The sequence below is a fragment of the Xenopus laevis genome, chromosome 5S (assembly GCF_017654675.1).
Source record: "Xenopus laevis strain J_2021 chromosome 5S, Xenopus_laevis_v10.1, whole genome shotgun sequence".
Taxonomy (NCBI): Eukaryota; Metazoa; Chordata; class Amphibia; order Anura; family Pipidae; genus Xenopus; species Xenopus laevis.
Genome location: NC_054380.1, coordinates 135,803,653 through 135,826,500, shown reverse-complemented (window position 1 = coordinate 135,826,500; position 22,848 = coordinate 135,803,653). Strand labels below are relative to the sequence as shown.

Genomic DNA, 22,848 nt, shown 5'->3' with positions numbered 1-22,848 from the left:
TTACCCTTTTTACACATTTACCACTGGTGTCACTTAAGCATCCAGGAAATTATACAATACAGTGAATAATGCATTCAGTTCTGTACTTAGTTTAAAAAAAGATAGATACACTGTATGGTTTCTTCACAGATGACATTTGTGTTGAGAATCCATAGAAGATCATAACTCGGACTGGTATAAGTATACTATGCACATATCTATGATCTGCCAGGATGGAAGCTACTTGTGCTTCCTCAAAGTTTGGATGGACCATTCCTTGAAGCCCATATCAACAACCAAATCAACTAAAGATTTCTAGAAAAGATACATGGCCAAATGCCTTATATGTGGCAGTGTCTCCAGGGGCCTACAAAGAAAGACAGTCTAACTAGGCAGCACCAGCAGAATACTCAACCATGGAGGTTCTCTGCACCAACAAAGATGGTTCCCCATATAACCTCATAACTAGCACTGGTATGAGAATATTATGCACGTATCCATGATCTGCCTGGCAGGAAACCATTGGTACTTCCTCAAAAGTTTGGATGGACCATTCTTGGAAGTCCACATTAACAACCAAATCAACTACAGATCTGTACAAAAGACAAATGTCCTAATGTTTTATATGTGGCAGAGTTTTTAGGGACATACAAAGAAAGACAGTCTAACTAGGCAGCACCCACAGAACACTTGTCAATGGAGGTTCTCTGCAACAAAATCTTTATTACCAAAAAAATAGTACAGCAGATGTATCTGGGCTCACAAAACTCTATGATTCAGAAGACACTACAGTAGTTAATATGGAATAGGAAAAAAACAAGCTTTGTGGCAGTTGCATTCAGAAAGGAGTAAAGACTTCAACATCTAACAGATAAAGATGCTCTTTGACTCACTGACAATATATTGATCCAAAGTAGGTCAATACCACAGCTCCCAGATGGGGCCTTTAGCTCTTTGGAACCTGTCACTCCATTATGGATTACAGATAAGCATTCCTTCCATGGTATCTACAGGTGCCTCAGCATTGCACTGGCTTTCTTTCTTTCTTTCTTTCTTTCTTTCTTTCTTTCTTTCTTTCTTTCTTTCTTTCTTTCTTTCTTTCTTTTCTATTGTTTTAATATGTTTTTAATGGATCAGATCACATGACATCAATTTGTGTAATTCAGTACTTCCTCTGGGTCTTGACAGATGTTTTGCCACCAACAACCTTAAAATAAAACTCATTATTAATATATTATTATATTAGACTCATTGACTTTCCAAAAACACAATGTTCACAAGCATTAACCAAAACATCCATTTCCCATTTTTCTAAATGCTGATGTGCATATGTGAGGGGCATAGGTTGCTCTCATGGATGTTCTCCGCACCTATAAGCATGCTTGAACTATAAGCAAGGGTCTGAGTATTTCCTCTCCAAAGACATAAACATGATGAATCTGATTCCATTTGTTTATTGAAATGTTGAGTTGCAAATATTTTTATTTTAATTCACGCAAATAGTACAGCAGTAGCCTTACCTTAGGATTTGAAAAAAATCTGAATATACATATAAATAGTATTACAAGAACAACAGACATTATACAGAATGGGGCTCCACATAACTTTTCCATTGCATCATGGAAATCCTTATCATGTGGTTGAGGTCCAAGATATAAGCTGGTTTGGGAGATAAATGAAGAACTAAAAAGTAGTTTCTTTTGGGACCCAGAGTAAAAGGCACGCTAAGAAAGATGTTGAACAAGTTGAACATGGCTTGTAGAATAGCTCAGAAAATGTACATTATACAGTATTTGGGATTGCCAGACAAGGGTAAAGGAATTATATATTTTAGTAGGGCCACTGTCACGATTGGCACCCTAAATCCAGAACAAGTGCTTGGCTCCCTGGTCTCGGCTCTGCTTCCGCCTGTAGCAGCCGCCTTTCATTCGGGAGGAGCCCTCCGCTAATCGGATTGCCGCCAGGTCTTAATAAGAGTGGAGCCAAGAAAGAGTTCTGGACGAGCAAAGGGGCACGTTGTTTACCAAGGATTTCGGAAGGAAGGCCACACAACTCAGGAGTAACCAAACGGAATAGCGTGGTCAGACAGGCCAGGTTGGCACAGGCAGAATTCAAGCAAGGTCAGACAGGCAAGGGTCAGGATTGGAGAGTTCAGAATTGTCAGGCAGGCAGGCAAGGGGCAAAACCAGTATAACAAGCAGGATTCACAAGGAATAAGCACCCAGGAACTAATCAAGTTAGACCTAACAACAGGCAATGAGTTTTCATTTAATGCCAAATACAAGAGTCCTCTGCACTCAACCCATTATCAATATATTTAAGACAGAGACATTTTGTGCTACTGCTACTGAAAAATGCCTTACCCTTTAAACAAAACATGGATTGTTTCTCCATATATTGCAATATATTTAAGCTGAACAACTACGTCAAAGTCATCCCATATCTGGCCAGTCCTACACTCAATTTCCATCTGATTCATTAAGAATTCTATTGCTTCATTTTACATTTTACAAAGGGACTAAGTTTTACCTGCAACTTACTTGCTGCTTTCAAAGTAAAACTCCCAAACTTGGCTGCCCTTTTATTAGACACCAGTGGGATCACCTGACTATAGCTTGTTGTAGCTCCCACCCTTCCCAGCTATAGTCAGGTGATCCCACTGGTGTCTAATAAAAGGGCAGCCAAGTTTGGGAGTTTTACTTTGAAAGCAGCAAGTAAGTTGCAGGTAAAACTTAGTCCCTTTGTAAAATGTAAAATGAAGCAATAGAATTCGAATCAGATGAAAATTGAGCATAGAACTGGCCAGATATGGGATGAGTGACGTAGTTGTTCAGCTTAAATATATTGCAATATATGGACAAACAATCCCTGTTTTGTTTAAAGGGTAAGGTATTTTTCAGTAGCAGTAGCACAAAATGTCTCAATGTCTTAAATATATTGATAATGGGTTGAGTGCAGAGGACTCTTGTATTTGTCTATATGTATTTTGTGGTCACAGCCTCATTGCACCCCCGCCTAATGGTTTTAAAAATTAGCGGTGAGCACAACTTTTCCTTGTTTGTTTTCATTTAAAGCCCCTTTAAATACTTTTGAATTTCACGCCAAATACGCAATGACGTCATCATGCCGGTGTGTAAAACCTGGAAGTGCGCGCCACGTGCACCATAGGAGAGACCGGCACCAGAGGAGGAACAACCATGCGGCAGGTGTCCCCGCCGGCCATTAGACCACCAGGGTTAAGCTACCATTACATTACCCCCTCGTCGAGGAGGGGCCAGGCTTGTTAGGAAACCTGAGATGGAACTGTTTCCTAAGATGTTAAGCCCTAATATCTGAAACAAAAACCCAAGAGTTTTCCTCAGGACCGTATACCTTTCACTGTACTAAGTATTGTAACTTACCTCGCACAAGGCGAGAGTCAAGGAGTCTCTGGGCTAAAAATTCAGGCTGACCCTTTACCAACACTGGAGGAGAACATGATTGCTGGCGGACCGTACGGCAGGTTTTAACATGGAAACATGAAACAGGTTAGATAACTTAAACATATCAGGCAGCTTGAGACAGACAGAGGTAAGGTTAACAATCTCCACAATAGGATATGGACCAATAAACCTGGACCTCCGCTTAAGAGATGGAATTTTAGTCTTAATATTCACTGTAGATAACCAAACCAAGTCCCCAACACCTTATTTGGATACCTCCCTACGCTCTTATTTGAGCGGACGTAACTGCCGAAAGGGAACCATGTACCTCAGAATGAGTCTTTGAACGATGCATTACAGAAGGGAGTTTCTCTATCGAAGTAACTGCCACCATTTGAGTAAAAACTAAACAAAAATCTTTACACTTTACACTTTTACTGATGTATTTATATAGACCTTTCTGATAAGGCTTACTTAATTTTAGACTTGCCTTCTCCTTTAAACTATCTACACCTACTGGGCCTACCTCCGCCCAGGTTATAAGTACCATCCACCTCCTCAAACAGGAGGGATCCAATAAGTCGGAGCAAATGTTGGCTTCCCCTTTTCAAGACTAGATTGATGAAATCTCCTGGCCAGTTACTGCACTACCAAGAAAATCCCAGGAAACAACTTCCCCTGCCAACTGTAAATTAAGACCAAGCTTAGTTGTCTTTAAGTCTATGGGACTACACGAATGAAGATTAAATCTTCAGTCCCCTACAGTGGCAAAACAAGTCTATTTGATTGTTTAATGTTTAAATGATTTTTTAGCAGACTTAAGGTATGGTGATCCAAATTATAGAAAGACCCCTTATCTGGAAAACCTTGGTTCCAGGCATTCTAAGTAATAATTACTATATTGTAATTTTTAGAAGCTGTACAGTTCTTTTCACAGCAGATTCAGTGATTGGCCAGTCTTTCTGTAAGTACAATATGGTCATTTATTTCCAAAGACAAAAGCATTTGTATTCAAGCCAACAGAACACAATACAATTCACCAGCCAATCACGTCGAGCTTCGTCACAATGCCTCATGTTTATAATCCCTACCGAAATTGGATTTTCATGATTATCCCCTTCTCTGTATTTCTGCTAAACAGAAGAGAGATTTTTATGCACAATGATAAGAATGGATACTTTTAATTTCATCCTTTGTATATCAGCGGTGATCTACTCGACTTACGGAGATGTAAGTACCTGAATTAAAGTACAGGCAGTCCCCAGGTTACATATATTTTAGGGTTTGTAGGTTTATTCTATAGCTGAATTGTATATAAGTTAAAACATGTACATTTACTTATTAAATGCACATTAAAGGGGTTGTGCACCTTTGAGTTAACTTTTAGTATGATGTAGAGAGTGATATTCTAAGACAATTTGCAATTGGTTTTCATTTTTTATTATTTGTGTTTTTTTATTTACTTAGCTTTTTATTCAGCAGCTCTCCAGTGTGAAATATCAGCAGTCTTGTTGCTAGGGTCCAAATTACCCTAGTATCCATGCATTGATTTGAGTAGGAGACTGGAATATGAATAGGACAGACCTAAATTGAAAGAGGAGTAACAAAAAGTAGAAATAACAATACATTTGTAGTCTTACAGAGCATTTGTTTTTAGATGGGGTCAGTGACCCCCCCATTGAAAGCTGGACAGAGTCAGAAGAAAATGCAAGTAATTACAAAACTATAAAAAAAAATGAATAACGAAGACCAATTGAAAAGTTGCTTTGAATTGGCCATACTATAGCGAAATCCAAATTTTCTGATAATTTTATTTAAAAAAGTCAGAGCAAACTAGAATTTACTATTAAAAAAGCACAATTTAATCAGATCAGAGAAAAACTAGTTAAAATCAAGCGACAATCTGAATCATACGATTTTTTCTGGGTTTTTTTTCAAATTGCTCGATTTTTTCGGGCATTTTCTTGAAAACCCCCGGATTTTTCCGATTTTTGCCTGAAAAGTCCCAAATAGTCAGAATTTTGGGCTAATTCCAGCGCATACCACAGAAACTTCCAAATAGGATAGGGATCTCTCTATATACAACATCTGTAGGTCTGAAATGCGAGATTTTCGGATTCTGACTTTTTCAATCCTTGGGGTATAGTAAGTCTAAAAAAAAAAATAGATTTTTAAAATTTTTCACATTCATACTTTAATAAATAACCCCCTAAAAGTTTATTTAAAGGTGAACCGCCTCTTTATTCCAACCCACAAAAGAACTTTTTTAATAAGCAGTAAACATCCATGAATATGTCTAAAAAAATTTTTTTACAAAAGGTAAAAAAAACCCATATATTTATAATTGTCTATATTACAAATCAAAGCATTATTTTCTTCTGTATAGTGCACTATCCATTATTCTGTTTTCTGGATAATGGATATTTCTGTCAATTGTGATCTTCATACCTTAAGTCTTCTAGAAAATCATTTAAACTTTAAGGGGTTATTTAATAAAGTCTGATTTTTTCTCATTGGATTTTTCAAGGGGAAATACACAATTTTTTCGTGGAAAAAAATAACTCGAATTTTTCAGATTTTATTAAACCCAGAGGGTGTATAAATTCCAAATAAAAAATTACACCAACTTAGACCTGCCGAGATCACAAATCAATGGGAGATGTCCCAAAGATAACCTGCTCTGAGCTGGGTTTCGTGCAATAATCCAAAGATTTCTTGGTTTTCGCAGTTTTCCGCGACAATCCGAAAAAATAGTACGATTCAAATTTTTTCACACTTTTATTGAGTTTTTTCCCAGCATAACAAATTTTCAGGAAAATGCATTGATAAATAAGGGGAAAAAATCCTTGCGGATTTGGTCGTTTTCAGAAAATTATGAGAAGTTTTGGATTTTGAGAAGGATTAATTATATCTTAGTTGGGATCAAGTACAAGCTACTGTTTTATTATTACACAGAAAAAGGAAATCATTTTTAAAAATTTAGATTATTTTATTATAATGTAGTCTATGGGAGCCGGACTTTCCGTTATTAGGAGCTTTCTGGATAACGGGGGTCCGGATAACGGATCCAATACTTGTACATGGCAAGTTTTATGCATGGTATTATAATTAACAAATGTTGTGTTATTTTTGTTTACAGGATACAGGATCAACTTTAGAAACCAAAACTCAGAATAAAATTGTTGACCATCACAATGCTCTCAGAAGAAGTGTTGATCCCACGGCAAGTGACATGAAAAAAATGGTAAGAAGTCAAACATTTTTTACATTTACAAATTATTCTTAAACAGTTGAAAATTACATTAATTACCTAATTGAATTACATTGACATTGAATTACCTAATTATTATATTATTGTATATTAATTATATTTTATTTCATTACAAACTTTTTTTTTACATTATTCTCTACTTTAAAATATATTTTAAAATTGTTTTACTGATATATCTATGTAAATAAAATCAAAGCCCACCAGTCAACAGAGACCTCTGGTTAAACATCTTACACTGATTTGGCCTCACAATACCTCCTATGTTGAATTTCTATGCAATAGGATCTCTGAATCCATCCTGGAGGCACTAATATATACTTTATTTCCCTTTTTTTTTTTACCTGATTTTCTCACTTTTCTCACATTTTCGTGTTTATTCTTTATTTTCAAAACAAATATTTGGATTGGATTTTGTCCATTTATTTTCAACAGTATAGTGGACTACCTGCAGTAAGTATTAAGAGGAGGGATTCCAGATTCTGAAACAGAAGGACTTCTTGGATTACAGACTTGTTAGAAAAGAAGTTAGCAGTTAAAACAAGAGAAGAGAGGGAAAGCAGAAGAGAGGGGTGAAGAGACTCAGCCTTCCCATTTGGTTACATACTGTAGTTACAAAGTTAACTTGGGCTAAAAAAAGACCAAAATCCATCATGTTGAACCCCTACAATGACCCTCAGTGCACATAGTTACTTATATAAAGTTGTTCATTTGGGTTGAAAAAATCCATCAAGTTCAGCCTATAAGGTTCTGCTGGGGTTCAAGCAGGGAACCTTTTGTGTCCTTTCCACTGGGTCAGGTGAGCAGCTAGCAAGCTTGCTTACTATCTTTCACCTGGCCTTTACTATTTCTTCCCAGGAACCTTATTGGTTGGGTGGAGTCAGCCAACCAGGGCTGACTCTACCCTATATATAGGCTAGCTCTTGTTGGATCACTGTGGCCTAGACCCCAGCTCCTGCTCCTGTGCTCTCGCCCTTCTGTCCCTTGCTTCCTGCCCTGTCTGGACTTCCTCCTCATTCTCAGTCATATCTGGTCTTGCTCCTCATTTCCAGTTCTGTCTAGTGTTGCTCCTCATTCTCAGTCCTATTTGGTCTTGCTCTTCATTTCCAATTCTGTCTAGTCTTGCTCCTCATTCTCAGTTGTATCTGGTCTTGCTCCTCATTTCCAGTTCTGTCTGGTCTTGCTCCTTGTTTCCAATCCTGTCTGGCTCTGCTCTTGCTTTCTGTCCTGTGTGTTCAGCTCCCCAGTCCTGATCCAGTCCTTATTTAGATTCTGCCTCCTCACCTGCACTATACTGTTCCAATCTTGTCTACACTCACTCTGTTCTGCCTACCGTTCTTCACCCACTTCATCCTGCTCCTGTCCTTGTGCCTTCTCCCACTCCATCCCACTCCAGCCTTTCCTTGTGCCTTTGCCTGCTCGTTCCACTCCAGCCTGTCCAGGTGCCTTCAACTGCCCCGTCTCACTCCAGCCTGTCTTTATGCTTTCACCCACTTCGTCCCACTTTAGCCTGTCCTTTTCTAATTGCCCACTCTGTCCCACTCCTGCATCTTAAGTAGAGTTTTGTAAGAAAGTCACACAAACATCATATTTGTTGCAGGTGGGGAGCTTACCTCTTTTATTGTAACCACCTGTGCATCAACGTTTCAGGGTGGGTTTTTGAAAACCCCCTGAAACGTTGATGCACAGGTGGTTACAATAAAAGGGGTAAGCTCCTCGTCTGCAAAAAATATGATCTTCTCCGCTAGGCAGGAGAATTTACCTGCATCATCCCACTCCAGCCTGCCCGTGTGCCTTCGCCCACTCCATCCCTCTCAATCTGTTCTCTAGTCTTTGCCCACTCTGGCACAATCCTGTTCCTGTTCTTCAGCCTCTTCCTTCTCAGTTCCTGTGGGTCACTAACAGCTCCTGCCTTAAGAACATCCTCCTTTTCCTATTAATCCCAGACACAACCAATCTGAACTAGTTTAGTGGCCTAGGATATAAGGTCTGATTGGTAGGAAGAAATAAAGCTTCATACAGGTGCTGACATGCCCTTTGGTTGGTGAGGAGATTTCCTTTGGTAGAGAGGTTTGTCCTAAAATTGCGTAGCTATGTTATTTAGAGACTTAGAGACGAGGTTTGTCCTAAAATTGCGTAGCTATGTTATTTAGAGACTTAGAGACTACCCTTATATATGAAGGTGGGTCTTGCAGGTAGCTTGAGTTAAGGAAGGGTCAAGTGAAGAGAGAGCCCTGGGATAGACACAGATCTTAGTAAAAGATTAGGAAGAGGTGGCTATGGAGTACTAGCTAATAGTAGGCAAGATCCCTTCTGTATTATACTTTTACGCCACAGTAAGTATTACTCTAGTCTACTCTATAACTAAATTGTTATTTATGGCATTTTAAAACCTTGGAGTATATACTTGTTTAACAACTCTACCATGTCAATTGCAATAATCTTCAATGTCATGTGAGACCCTTGATGTGAATGATATGTAGAGTTAATAACAAAGATGTTGGGAAAGAGACTGGCTGTATTGCTAATGATGGTTTGCTAGTGATTGCCTAAACAAGAAATGGTAGAGCAAGGTGGACTCCATGTACATTGTGGAGAGCTTTTTTGGCCGCTGCTATTTTCCATCTCATTACACTGATGGTCAAAGTGCTCTGTGTGCCATAGACCAGAACAATCCAGTATTAACAGGTAATGTGGGGTTGCAGCAACCTTATCCTTCAACATCATGTAAATGGACATTAAGCAGAAAACAGCAACCAATCATTTACAGGGTCTGATGGACACAGGAGCATTTCACACATTAACTGTAACAGAACAATCAGACCAGCTGCAATAAGAAGTAATTCATCTGAAGAAACAAGAGCAGGGTTGGCATCTGCCAAGAGGAACACAATGAAGGAAATCCTCCCTGATGCCAATGACATTAATAACCAAGTTAATGATTAGTGAGAACAAACAAAAGAAAAGCAATAGCACAGGTGATCAACTTGAGTGAGGAATAACACAAGACCTATAACATGTGCCAGGGCCCAACAATCACAAGAGCAGCTATGGATTAAAGCATTAATTCTATGTCAATCCACAATCAGATCCTGCTCAACTTCCCTCTTCTCCCTCTTTAGAATTGATAGTTGTCTTCAAACAGCCGAAAATCACCAATCACAATGGCGCAAAATTCAAATGGATTTAAAGAGACATTTTCTTCCTTGTCATTGCCCGTGATAGGATTTGTTCCTGGTGCTGTTAGCTATTGCTATTCCGTTTGAATCTGTTTTGACCCCTGCCTGCCTGTTTGACTATTCTGATCTCTGGAACCTGACCCTTGCCTGCCTTCGACAACTCTTCCTGCTAAATCCCTTGATTGACAACCCGGTTTGACCCTTGCCTGCCTGACGATTCTCGATATCTGCCTGCCTCAATCCTGCCTGTCTGACGATTCTCTTGCCTGCTCCATTTGTACCGTGACCATCGGCCTAACTGACTTTTACAACAGTCGTGCACCTTTGCTTGCCAGAACTCCTCGCTTTGCTCCTCTCGAAAAGTCCAGGTGGCATCTGAGTACGCTGAGGGCTCCTCCCGAAGCCAAAGGCAGTCACACTACTGGTGAAGCCGAGCTGAGACCAGGGAGCTTGGCATTAGTTCTGGTTTAGGGTGCCGACCGTGACACTGCCATTCTTAAAAAATTTTTAGGTTTGTTTCCTGGTTTTGGAAGTAGAACTTTGAAACAGTGCATGTTCCTCTGGCACCAGGGTTCCACCAGCATATTTACAGAACATGTAAGAAGTGGACAAAAATAGCTTTGGACATAGCTACCCAGCAAACCTTGCTATGTGTGTTTCTGCAAGTGTTTTATTGATAACAACTGTATAGCTGCTGCATTGCATGGTATTTAGACATACAGTACTGCTGGTGATGTCTCATTGTGCTCCTTGGGGGGTCTTTGCTTCACTGAATCCTTTTGGATTCGAAAACTAGAAGAAGAAGAAAGAAATTGTAACTATTTTGTATTAATTAACCTAAACTGAATATCTCTCTCTTGATAAAGGTCTGGTGTGACCCTGCTGCCTTAAATGCTTACAATTTTGCAACCCAATGTTCAATGTATCACAGTTTAGTCGAAGAGAGACATATAAAAGGTAAGTGCCAAAACTGTATGTCTTATTACTTTAAATATTTCATTATCTGATCAGGGTAGTGATGTGCGGGCTGGCCCAATACCCACAGGACCTGCGGGTCATGCGTGTTCGGGCTAATCTCCCACTCTTCTTCGCGGGTGGCGTGCAGGTGCGGGTTAAGCTCTTCTCCTGCTATCCCCACCCACCATGTTGCAGTGCCGGCTTCCGCCTTCAGGGTTCTTCTGTTATAGATGCTGTGCCTGCTCGTCCCGCCCCTTTCGGAAGTCAGGCTCGGGTGGGTGCGGGTGGAGGGACGGCGGGTAGCAGGCGGGCGGGTCGGGGAAATCCTGTCCCGCACATCACTAGATCAAGGTTACTGATTGCCAAGGCCTAGGGGCTTTAGAGAGGTTGGAGTCAGGACCAAGGAGGAAGTTGTATGCAAAGTCCAGTACACTGTATCCTAAGGGTTAAAAGAAAGTTCATAGTCATTGTCTGATAGGGTTGCCATCTTCTGTGGCCAGGAAGACTGGGCAGTGTGATGTCAGGAAGGGACTTGTGACGTCGGGGGTGGGAGGATTAAGTCAAGGGGCAAGCTATATGACAGTCCAGGGGAAGTATCTGACGTCAGGGGCAGGGTTATGCTGTGCCAATCGCAAAATTTAAAGATTTTCCTAATTTGGAAATCCAGACAGGACAGCCCTCCTTTCACCAGGACCAGGCCGTCCTCGTGAAAACTGGAGAGGTGGCAAATCTATTTCCAGGCAAAGGTCAGGGCAGGCAGCAATTAGCAGAGTCAAAATCCAGGCAGGAGGTCAGGAAGCAGTTAAACTAGGCAAGATAGCAATTTTAGAGCATCCAGGAACTCAGTCAGGAACAACCAATATTTGTGTTATTTGCTTTCTTTAAACTTTGATTTTTGTGCCAAGCAAGATGATGTCACACACCAGCGAGACTCTGTGAGGTGCAGAGACGTCACTGTATTGTGGCGACCATGGGACGCAGCCATCTTTAATACAGAACAGAGCCTGTACCAACCTGACACCGATGTGTCTGAAGGCATTAGAGGCTACTTAGGTTTACCCTAGGGGCACAAGGCCACTCCCACTTAGGATCTGGCTGTACTCTTCCCCTCGGACTGGATAAAAAAAATCTGATATAAGGTGGAGAATGTTGGTGGGCATAGGCCTGTCCTTATGGCAGGTGTTAAGTACAAGGCCCCATGTTGGTCTGCCGTGTGCTCTGCTCTTGAAGAATGAAATGGGACAAAGTTCTTTCCCCCTCTGTTTGTAGTGACTCACTGTAAAGATGATGAACACTCTTAAAGGATAATAAACACTTAAAATAAGCGCATGTGAAATTGATGGCAGTGCTATTCTGCAAACTTTTGTAATGTACACTCATTATTTATTTTTTTCAATTCCAAGATATTAAGGGATACATGTACTGTTAATATGAATGAATTTTGTTACAACAGCGCCACCTGCTGGTCATTTTCCCACCAGTCTGACCAGCAAGTAGTCAAGGAAGTTGTCAGGAGAAAGAAAGAGGCTGCTCTGAGGTTCTTCTGCTTAGGAACTATTAGAGAAAGGTTTCTAATTTTTTTTCCTAAGCAGAAGAACATCAGAGCAGCCTCTTTCTTTCTCCTGACAACTTTATTGACTACTTGGTGGTCAAAGTTGTTTATACAAATAAAATTTCAAATTTTTACCTACTATTAGTCTGATCCACGCGTGACCCACTTGAGTGCCTTGCTCCAACATTTTGTTGTTCTACATAAATTCCTTGACTACTTCCTGGTCAGACTGGTGGGAAAATGATCAGCAGGTGGCGCTGTTGTAACAAATTTCATTCATATTAACAGTACATGTATCCCTTAATAGCTTGGAATTAAAAATAAATAAATAATGAATGTAAATTACAAAAGTGATTAGAATAGCGCCCTCATTAGTGATGGGCGAATTTATTCGGCGAATTCCCGAGATTCGCGTAAAAAAAACGGATGCCGGCGTCAAAAATGAGACTCCGGCGCCGTTTCGCAAATTTCTCGCCGTTTTGTGTATTTCGCGGGAAACGAAACGCCACAGATTCGCCCATCACTAGCCCTCATCAATTTTACATTCACTTATTTTGAAGGTTTACTTATCCTTTAAGGGATTTTACTCAGGGGCTACACTTAGTAAAAGGATTCTCTCATAGTTTTGTTGGTTTCATATTACATATACAGGTATGGCGTCCATTATTCATTAACCCACTATCCAGAAAGCTCTGAATAATGGAAAGGCCATCTCCCGTAGACTCCATAATAATCAAATAATTAAATTGTTTTAAAAATAATTTCCTTTTTTCTGTAATAATAAAACAGTAGCTTGTATTTGATCCCAACTAAGATATAATTAATCCTTATTGGAAGTAAAACCAGCCTATTGGGTTTATTTAATGTTTACATGATTTTCTAGTAGATTTAAAGTACGAAGATCCAAATTACAGAAACATCTTTTATCCGGAAAACCCAGGTCCCGAGCATTCTGAATAACAGGTCCCATACCTTTCCTAGAAATCCCATTTGGAAATGGAAAAGAGCCAACATGTCAGCACCACATCTTCAGGATGGTTACTCCATATAGTTATCACCAATACTTGCCCTCCATTCCCCAAACATAACTCTAGTGTTTGACATAATTCTCTACATTGTGTTATTCTTGCAGAGCCTATTGATGTCGTATGTGGAGAAAACATCTACATGTCGACTGCAAAGTCTGATTGGAGCACAGTGATCGATTCGTGGTATAATGAAAGATCGGATTTTGCCTATGGGAAGGGAAAAATATCAGATAAACCGATTGGCCATTATACTCAGGTATTGTACAGAAGAGTTGTAGGGATTAAGCTTTTATGTAATCGCCGAAATATCGATTTCTTTCTTGTAAAGAACAAAAATGTCTTTATTGTAAAATTTGAGGGCATAACAGCAACGTTTTAGGCCACGTTTGGTTACCCTGCCTACTCCACCTTTATGTTGTCCCAGGTTGAGAAAATATTAGGCAGTAAGCTTTTGGGACAACTCCACCATCTGAAATTTCCTTTTTCTCTAAACTTACTCCATGAATTTGAGCATACTGGTCGAATAATTTTTAATGTCACATCCTAATAATTTATACCTTTTTAAGTTGATTCAACTGATCTGCTTCAATATCAATTAATTGGTGGATGAATTGATATTGATTGCATTGCACTTGAATCTTTATCTAAATGAATTCATGAATTGTGGATAATTTCATTTCTTTTAATTCTAAAGACAATTCATTTATTTTTACTTCAACCAGCGCTTTATTAAAATTATATACTTAAATTAAATGTTTTAATTAGTTACTAACATTATCAATTGGATTATACTGCATTGCACTTTATTTCTAATCACTAGGATATTAGAATCAAGGCTATATACTTTTGGGATATAACTAAAAAATTGGACTAAAATTGGCTACAAGCTTTTTTTCCTTTAAATTATCACAATTATTTAATTCTGACCAGTAGTATAATATTAGCATATCAGAAGTGAATAAGGGTGTCCATCCATTTTCTTTGTACATCTTCCTTAGCGATCACCATCCTGTCCTTCATCATTCAGAGTTTCTGTGATCATTTATTTTTTTTCTGTATTTATCATCCTCTTCTGTTACATCTTGCCCTGCTGTCCCATGTTCTGTTCTGTTCTGCCATTACCATCTTACCTTACTGTCACCATATTGTCCTGCTGCCACCATCTTATCCTGCTGTTATCATTAGTGATGGGCGAATTTTACCCGTTTTCCACAAAATTTGCAAAACAACGAAAAATTTGCGAAAAATCTTGAAAATCTGAATGTTCACAAAAAATTTGAATGTTTCACGAAAAAAATCGAGCAATTCGAACATTTTCATGAAAGAAATTGAGCAATTTGAACATTTTCACTTAAAAAGCAATTCAAATGGTTTCACGGAAAAATCAAGCAATTCGAACGTTATCACTAAAATCAAACAATTCGAACATTTTCACTAAAAAAATTGAGCAATTTGAACGTTGTTATGGAAAAATCGAACCATTCGAACGTTTTCACGAAAAATGAACATTCACGAAAAAAAATGGAAATTGATGCCGGCGAAATTTCACCAACGAATTTTCACTGGAGATTAGCGAATTTATTCACAGGAGCTGCAAACCACCCACACTTTAGGGGCAATACTAGATGTAATAATATTTGTAAGTTTTTTAACAAGATAACAACTGCCTGGTAGATATAAGAACAACACTCAATAGTAAAAACCCATGTCCCACTGAGACACATTCAGTTACATTGAGAAGGAAAAACAGCAGCCTGCCAGAAAGCATTTCTCTCCTAAAGTGCAGGCACAAGTCACATGACCAGGGGCAGCTGGGAAATTGACAAAATGTCTAGCCCCATGTCAGATTTCAAAATTGAATATAACAAAATCTGTTTGCTCTTTTGAGAAATGGATTTCAGTGCAGAATTCTGCTGGAGTAGCACTATTAACTGATGTATTTTGAAAAAAACATGTTTTCCAATGACAGGATCCCTTTAAGTAAAAAAAATATTTTATTAGGACATTTTAAAATATCAAAAACACCCCACATGAAGCCTAATGCGTTAGGCTCCACGTGGAGTGATTTTGATATTTTAATATGACCTAATAAAATCATTTTTTACTTAAAGGATAAGAAAAGATACAGAGGCATTTTATTGCCAATAGATTAGCTGCAATAGTGCAAGCTAGAATGCTATATTTATTCTGTAGAATGCTTTACCATACCTGAGTAAAAAGCTCTAGAAGCTCTATTTGTATAGGATAGCAGTTGCAGTATTAGCTTGGTGTGACATCACTTCCTGCCTGAGTCTCTCCCTGCTCACTCATAGCTCTGGGCTCAGATTACAGGAGGGAGGGAAAGATGAGCAAACTGAGCATGCTCAAGCCCTAGCCCTGGAGGTTTAGGCTGAAAACAGGAAGTCTGATACAGAAGCCCATGAGTACACAATAGAAGGAAAGAAATGTGCTGTTTCTTTTGACAGAGGACCTTTCCTTCTTCTTTAAAGAGCATGGATATAGAAACATTTTTATGAACATTATGTTATACCTCTGTTTGGTCACTAGCAGACTCTAGCATGCCAGAATGTATATATTTATATATAAATGTAGCTCTGCATCCAAGACTTTAGCTATATATTAGTATCTTACAGAAACCCATCACTGTGCACCATTTACTTGTCTGAGATTTGAAAAACAATATCTGCAAAATAAAGGGTACATGGACACAAGAAAGCTCTAGAATGAACCATTATTTCTAGGGCTCCCTTTGTATGTGGTACTGACACTTGCAATTGGCTGGCACCTTATCACATGCTAATGTTGTTTCAGAGACAGAAGCATCACTGCACTGTGGGTGACAGACATGACTTAAAGGAGAAGGAAAGGCTAAAATTAAGTAAGCTTTATCAGAAAGGTCTATATAAATACATCAGTAAACCCTCAAAGTAATGTTGCTCTGAGTCCTCTGTCAAAAGAAACACCACATTTCTTTCATTCTATTTTGTACTCATGGGCTTCTGTATCAGACTTCCTGTTTTCTGCATAAACCTCCAGGGCTAGGGCTTGAGCATGCTCAGTTTGCTCCTCTCTCGCTTCCTGCTGTAATCTGAGCCCAGAGCTATGAGTGAGCAGGGACTCAGGCAGGTATTGATGTCACACCAAGTAAATATGGCAGCTGCTATCCTAAACAAACAGAGAGAGCTTCTAGAGCTGTTTACTCAGGTATAATAAAGCATTCTGCAGAATAAATATAGTGTTACAGCTTGCACTATTGTGGCTAATCTATTGCCAATAAACTGCTTTGGTAGCTTTCCTTCTTCCTCGTGAGGCGACTTCTGAAAACGAATCGCTGTGTGTGATTAGCGCCAGCGACTTTTCATTTCATCCAGGCGCAGAGCGAGTGGAGGCATTCGGGGACAAAAGTTGCGGCGATTAGTCGCCAGGCGACTAAATCTCCCCAAATCGCCCAGTGTGTCCCAGCCCTTAATAAATGATTCCCCTGGTGCAATTTTTTTTACATGACCCCCAAAATGTTCGCAGTGTCGTTTGTCAGGTAAAAGAGTATCAGATAGTATTAGGAATGTGTCTTTGTCATGTGACAGCTGTTTTTCAGCTTCGATATTGTACTCCAGAAGTAAATTTTTCTCCATATTGTAATAAAAATTTATTTCTTATTTATGTGCTGCAAGGTCGTCTGGGCCAAAAGTTATTTATTGGGATGTGCCTATAATTTTTGCAAGGAGAACAAGTATCCACATGTGTTTGTCTGCCATTATGGCCCCATGTAAGTATTGTTGAATTGTCTTATTAACAGCATTCTCCTTTATTCACATCTGTAATACAATGGGGACCCTCCTTGCAGCCACCAAACTACCCCCTATGGTCACATAATGTATATCTAATCTCCTTCCTTCATAATTGGGGGAGCAAGCCTGGGCCCCCCTAGCAAGTGTGCGCCCGACTGAGATCATGGGGAAATTGGAGCGTGTAAGCGATGGAGTAAGGGAGGGGAGAGCGATGGAAGGGAGGGTGACAGAAGGGAGGGGAGATCGACGGAAGGTGACAGGAGGGAGGGGAGAGAGATGGAGGGGAGAGCAACAGAGGGGAGGGTAACAGGAGGGAGGGGAGAGCGATGGAGGGGAGGGTGACAGGAGGGAGGGGAGAGCTATTGAGGGGAGGGAGGGGAGATTTATGGAGGGGAGAGCTATGGAGGGGAGGGTGACAGGAGGGAGGGGAGAGCTATTGAGGGGAGGGAGGGAAGATTTATGGAGGGGAGAGCTATGGAGGGGAGGGTGACAGGAGGGAGGGGAGAGCTATGGAGGGGAGGGAGGGGAGAGTGAATGAGGGGATGATAACAGGAGGGGGGGAGAACAATGGAGGGGTGGGTGACAGAGGGAAGGAAGGAGACAGCTGCCTCTTCTGCCTACCTCTAGTTCCGACACTGCCAGCAGGGCCCATGAGGACCAGAGCCCACCAGGTATTTTACAGTATATATGATTATATGATATGAGCAGGCACTCAAGGGCCAATACACCTGCACCAGCAATGCACCTGAACCTCCTCCTATACTTAACCCTTGAGACCTTTTTATTGTGGTTTTTTATAGTGTCCCAGTCTGACCCTGTAAGAGCATAGAGCACATTTCCAGTTAGAAGTGGCAGCACCAGGGTTTGTTGTTAGCATTTAAAGAAGAACCAAACCCTTTATATTAAAATCCCCTACCCTACATAGACCCCCCTCCCTACTCCCCCTAGCCCAGGTGTTACCCTCGGTATTGCCCCTAAGTCTTTACTTACTCCTCGTTTCAGATTCAGCACAGCAGAGTTCACGGGTGCCATCTTCCTCTCTTCGGTAATCTTCGTGAAGTAAGCGACATATCGCTGCATGCGCAGTTGGAGCAGTCTTCCTGTTTTTGACAACTGCGAAGCGCTGGAAGAAGATCCGAAGATTACTGACGAGAAGAAGATGTTATTGCTACTTTTTATTACTCATTCTATCCTAGTCATATTCCAGTCTCTTATTCAAATCAATGCATGGTTGCTAGGGGAATTTGGACCCTAGCAACTGGATTGCTGACTCAAAACCACAAATGATAAAAAATGAAAACCGATTGCAAATTCTCAGAATATCACTCTCTACATCATACTAACAGTTAATTCAAATGCGAACATCCCCTTTAAAGACTCTGACCCCAAAAACCAACATGTGGGGGAAAAGCAGACACAAAAAGAGATGCAAAAAGTTATTGTATAACTTTGAAGACCCAACTGACATTAAATGAATCGCACAACATAAAGGCAAATTGCAAAGGGCTATAGGGCGCTCCAAAATGATTTGTGGTCCTTTAAAAGTGGAAGATATAGTGACTTCTATGGTTTTACAGGTGAGCCATATCCCTGGGCATAATTGATAGTAATATATAAATTCTGAATTTCTATTTTTTAAGGGGAAATATGGATGAAAGTGTTCCGAGACCATATGAAGAAGGAGAATGGTGTGCCTCCTGCCCAGAATCTTGTGATGATAAATTATGCGACTGGTAGGTTGGGCACTGTCTATATTAATCCTATCATTATATGATTATATCATGAAACCAATATTCAGATACCCCTTTTCTGCTTTTAAAAGCTTTAGTTCCCCCTGAAATCATTGCCATGAAAGTCAATAGGTGGCATTTTTTTACGTATATATAATACATGTAAAATTTTATGCGCATGCAGGGCCGGATTTACTATCCAGGCAGACCTAAGCCAGCTCCGCTCACCCCCCCTTCTGCACCCTGTCCCCTCTCCTGTCTCCTTCTCCTCCCTATCCCCTTCTCCTACCCATCCTCATCTCCTTCCTGTCCCTTCCCCTGTCTCCTTGTCCCCTCCTCTTCCCCATCTTCTTCTCCTCCCCTTCTCTTCTACATCTCCTCCCCTTCCCCTCAACATATCATACGGGAGCGTACATGCAGAACAGGCACCCCTAGGCTGGCTCCGCTCGCCTCCCCCTTCTCCTCCCTGTCCCCTCCCCTGTCTCCTTTTCCTCCCCATCCTTTTCTCCATATCCTCCCTGTCCCCTTCTCCCCCCTGCCCTTCCACTTCCCATCCAATCTCCTTCCCTTTCCTTTCTACATCTCCTCCCCTTCCCCTCTACGTCTCATTTGGTGCTCACATGCAAAACAGGTACCCCTAGGCTTGCTCCGCTTGCCCCCTTTCTCCATCCCCATCCCCTCCCCGTCTCCTTCCCTTTCTCATCTCCTTATCCTCCTCATCCTCTGCTCCTTCTCCACTCTGTCCCCTCCCCTGTCTCCTTCTCCTCCCTGTACCCATCTCCTTCTCCTCCCTTGTCTCCTTCTACTCCTTGTCTTCGTCTCCTTCTCCGCCCCCTCCCTTGTCTCCTTCTACTCCTTGTCCCCATCTCCTTCTCCACCCCATCCTCTTCTCCTTCTCTTCTCTGTCCCCTTCCATGTCTCCTTCTCCTCCCCTCCCCTATCTCCTCCCCTTCTCCCCCCCAATCTCCTCTCCTTCCCTTCTACATCTCCTCTCCTTCCCCTCTACATCTCATAAGGGTGCGCACATTTAGAACTGCACTGGAGACATGCAAGAGATTTTCAAATTCTGCCGCCCTAGGCCCGGGCCTGTGCAGGTGACTTTTTATTACTCTAAAGTCAATTGGTGTTTTTTCTCAGCGGCATTTTTGTCTTGGCGTCTTTTCTGTCACATCAAACTTTTTTGCTGCAAATGTTTGCCGCAGTTTCGCAAAAAAAAATTGCGAAATTTCGTAGCGAATTCATGCCTGGAAAAAAAACTGCTCACCGCGTTTAAAGATGACTGTTGTGCCTGAAAGTACACAACATTTCGCAATTTTTTTCTCAATTTTGTGACTTTTTTCATGGTTTCGAAAAAATTTTGGAGTAGCCACATGGAACAGATTAGCTTATCACTAGCTATAGAGGAAGCAGTCCCCAAAATTCAGACACACACACACCCACATTCCTCGGGTGGTCACGGCATCTGCTTCCTCTATAGTTACACCACTAGTAATGTGAGTTGTTCTTATCTGAAGATTTTATAATGGTAAAATGTACGTGGATCTCTTTAGACTTCAGTAGAGGGTTAATAAGGCTGGGAAGACTGGAGCATAAGAGCCAATAAGAAGCTTCACTGTTTCAAACACGGTGTGTGTTGAGAGTTATAGTTCAGCCTCCTCTGACCCCTTCCTCCGCCCATTGTAAGGGCTCACTTAAAAGAGAGGGTGATAAATGTAAAAGTGGGCTACAAGTGCCTATAGAGTTCAGTTTTGAGGGCAGTGTTTTTGGTACCCCTAAATAACAACAGGCATTGCCTTCTAGGCTTCCAACTCACACCTTCTTTGGGCTTCTTCTCAGGGAAGTGTCGTTTTCATATTTTTATCCCAAGTTCCATTTTGCAGTAGAAACTTTGCTCAGGCCCCTATGTTAATAATATATAACCTTGTTATTATACTATTATCAATTTCTGCTAAACTGGACCCCAGTGTAGGGTCAGAACTAAGGGTAGGCACAAGAGGCAAAAGCGGGAGGGGTGCTAGGCACTAGTGATGTGTACCCAACTTTCCCCCTCTATTTATAGCCCTGCCCTTGTGATGAAACCTGATTGGAGATGGCCAAGCAAATTAACCCCTGTTTTGACTGGAATATACTGTATGTGTCATCTTTTACATGGGAAACAACTGACCTTCAGGCTCGGCCCCCTTAGCTCATAACAAGGTTACAGATATATAGAAACATTGGGGTAACAGTCACCCTGCTATAGTTCCAGGGGTACCCAGGGCACAAATAAGCACTCACCCCAAATCTCCCCCTAACTGACCTTCAGACTGGGCCCCCTTAGCTCATAACAAGGTTACAGATATATAGAAACATTGGGGTGTCACCCTGCTATAGTTCCAGGGGTACCCAGGGTACAAATAAACACTCACCCCAAATCTCCCCCTAACTGACCTTCAGACTGGGCCCCCTTAGCTTATAACAAGGTTACAGATATATAGAAACATTGGGGTAACAGTCACCCTGCTATAGTTCCAGGGGTACCCAGGGTACAAATAAACACTCACCCCAAATCTCCCCCTAACTGGCCTTCAGACTGGGCCCCCCTTAGCTCATAACAAGGTTACAGATATATAGAAACATTGGGGTGTCACCCTGCTATAGTTCCAGGGGTACCCAGGGCACAAATAACCACTCACCCCAAATCTCCCCCTAACTGACCTTCAGACTGGGCCCCTTAGCTCATAACAAGGTTACAGATATATAGAAACATTGGGGTAACAGTCACCCTGCTATAGTTCCAGGGGTACCCAGGGCACAAATAAACACTCACCCCAAATCTCCCCCTAACTGACCTTCAGACTGGGCCCCCTTAGCTCATAACAAGGTTACAGATATATAGAAACATTGGGGTAACAGTCACCCTGCTATAGTTCCAGGGGTACCCAGAGTACAAACAAGCACTGACCCCAGATATCACTCTAATAGTAACTAGGGTGTATCTAGGACAGAAAATAAATATTTAATTCCAAATTCCAATTATATTTGTATTTTGTATTAAACATATAAAAACTATTGGACTGTAGTAATTTAATAAGTACAATTCTGCTCTCTCCTTAGGAAACCTAAAGAATAATGATGGAAGAAGGAGACTTAACGGGGAATCCTTGTTGGGCTTCATTAAATAATTAGCTTGTACTTTTAGAAACATTGAGATTTTGGTTTCAATACCCCAGATATGGCCCTTGGTGTAATACTCTGCTGTTACTATCTTCTTGCCTTATTACCAGATGCTGCTTCATGATACTTTATGTTCCCCGAACCAATACAAATGCTTGTGTTTTATTAGATCTCTGGCTACGATTGGATTTCTAGTGTTTCAGGGGAAAAAAACCAAAATGATTCCTTCTGAAGGGAAATAAAACCCTTTCCAGCACTTTCTTGTGTTTTTCTTTCTTTTTTTATTATTTTCTAACCATGAAATAGATTTAGTCTGAGGAACAAGTACAGTATAGTACTGTTTGTATAATCTTGGTGTGCCCTATCCTCCATTAACGGTATTACTTCTCTTGGTCTGAAGGTCTTCAACCCAATCCCACATATGGAGCTGGATATAATGGCTTTGCCCCGCCCCACTGCTCCCATCAGATGGACACTCCCCAAAACTCTAAAAGCCCAACCTCATCCCTAATCCACTGAGATCTTTTATCCCCCCCAAGCACATTTGTCCATAGTTGTCCTGAGGCAAGTTGAGAAATATAGCCGCTCCTGGCATCTGCAAGAGCCAAAATTCAATTTTTTTAATTGGAATTTCTACACTTTTAGTGCAGAGAGCGCAATTGTGGTTCAAAATGCTCCTGTCTCAGTGCATTATCTTTATCCGGACCAGGTAGGGCGCTGTGGTGTTATGGCTGATATCTCTTGATTGTTCTTGAGCAATGTGCCCTCCAGGCCTCTACATCCCTCAAT

The 22,848-nt window shown here is 40.9% G+C and overlaps 1 protein-coding gene across 1 annotated transcript; it reads left to right on the top strand.

Annotated features, from left to right (window-relative positions):
• The first annotated feature begins 4,535 nt into the window (after nucleotides 1-4,535).
• On the top strand, nucleotides 4,536-22,407 carry crisp1.8.S (cysteine-rich secretory protein 1 gene 8 S homeolog). Its single transcript, XM_018264736.2, has 7 exons — nucleotides 4,536-4,631; nucleotides 6,541-6,645; nucleotides 10,715-10,805; nucleotides 13,490-13,641; nucleotides 17,057-17,151; nucleotides 18,814-18,906; nucleotides 22,000-22,407. Exons 1-7 carry the CDS (start codon nucleotides 4,563-4,565, stop codon nucleotides 22,013-22,015), a joined length of 621 nt encoding a protein of 206 aa, XP_018120225.2. The 5' UTR covers nucleotides 4,536-4,562; the 3' UTR covers nucleotides 22,016-22,407.
• Nucleotides 22,408-22,848: the final 441 nt, after the last annotated feature.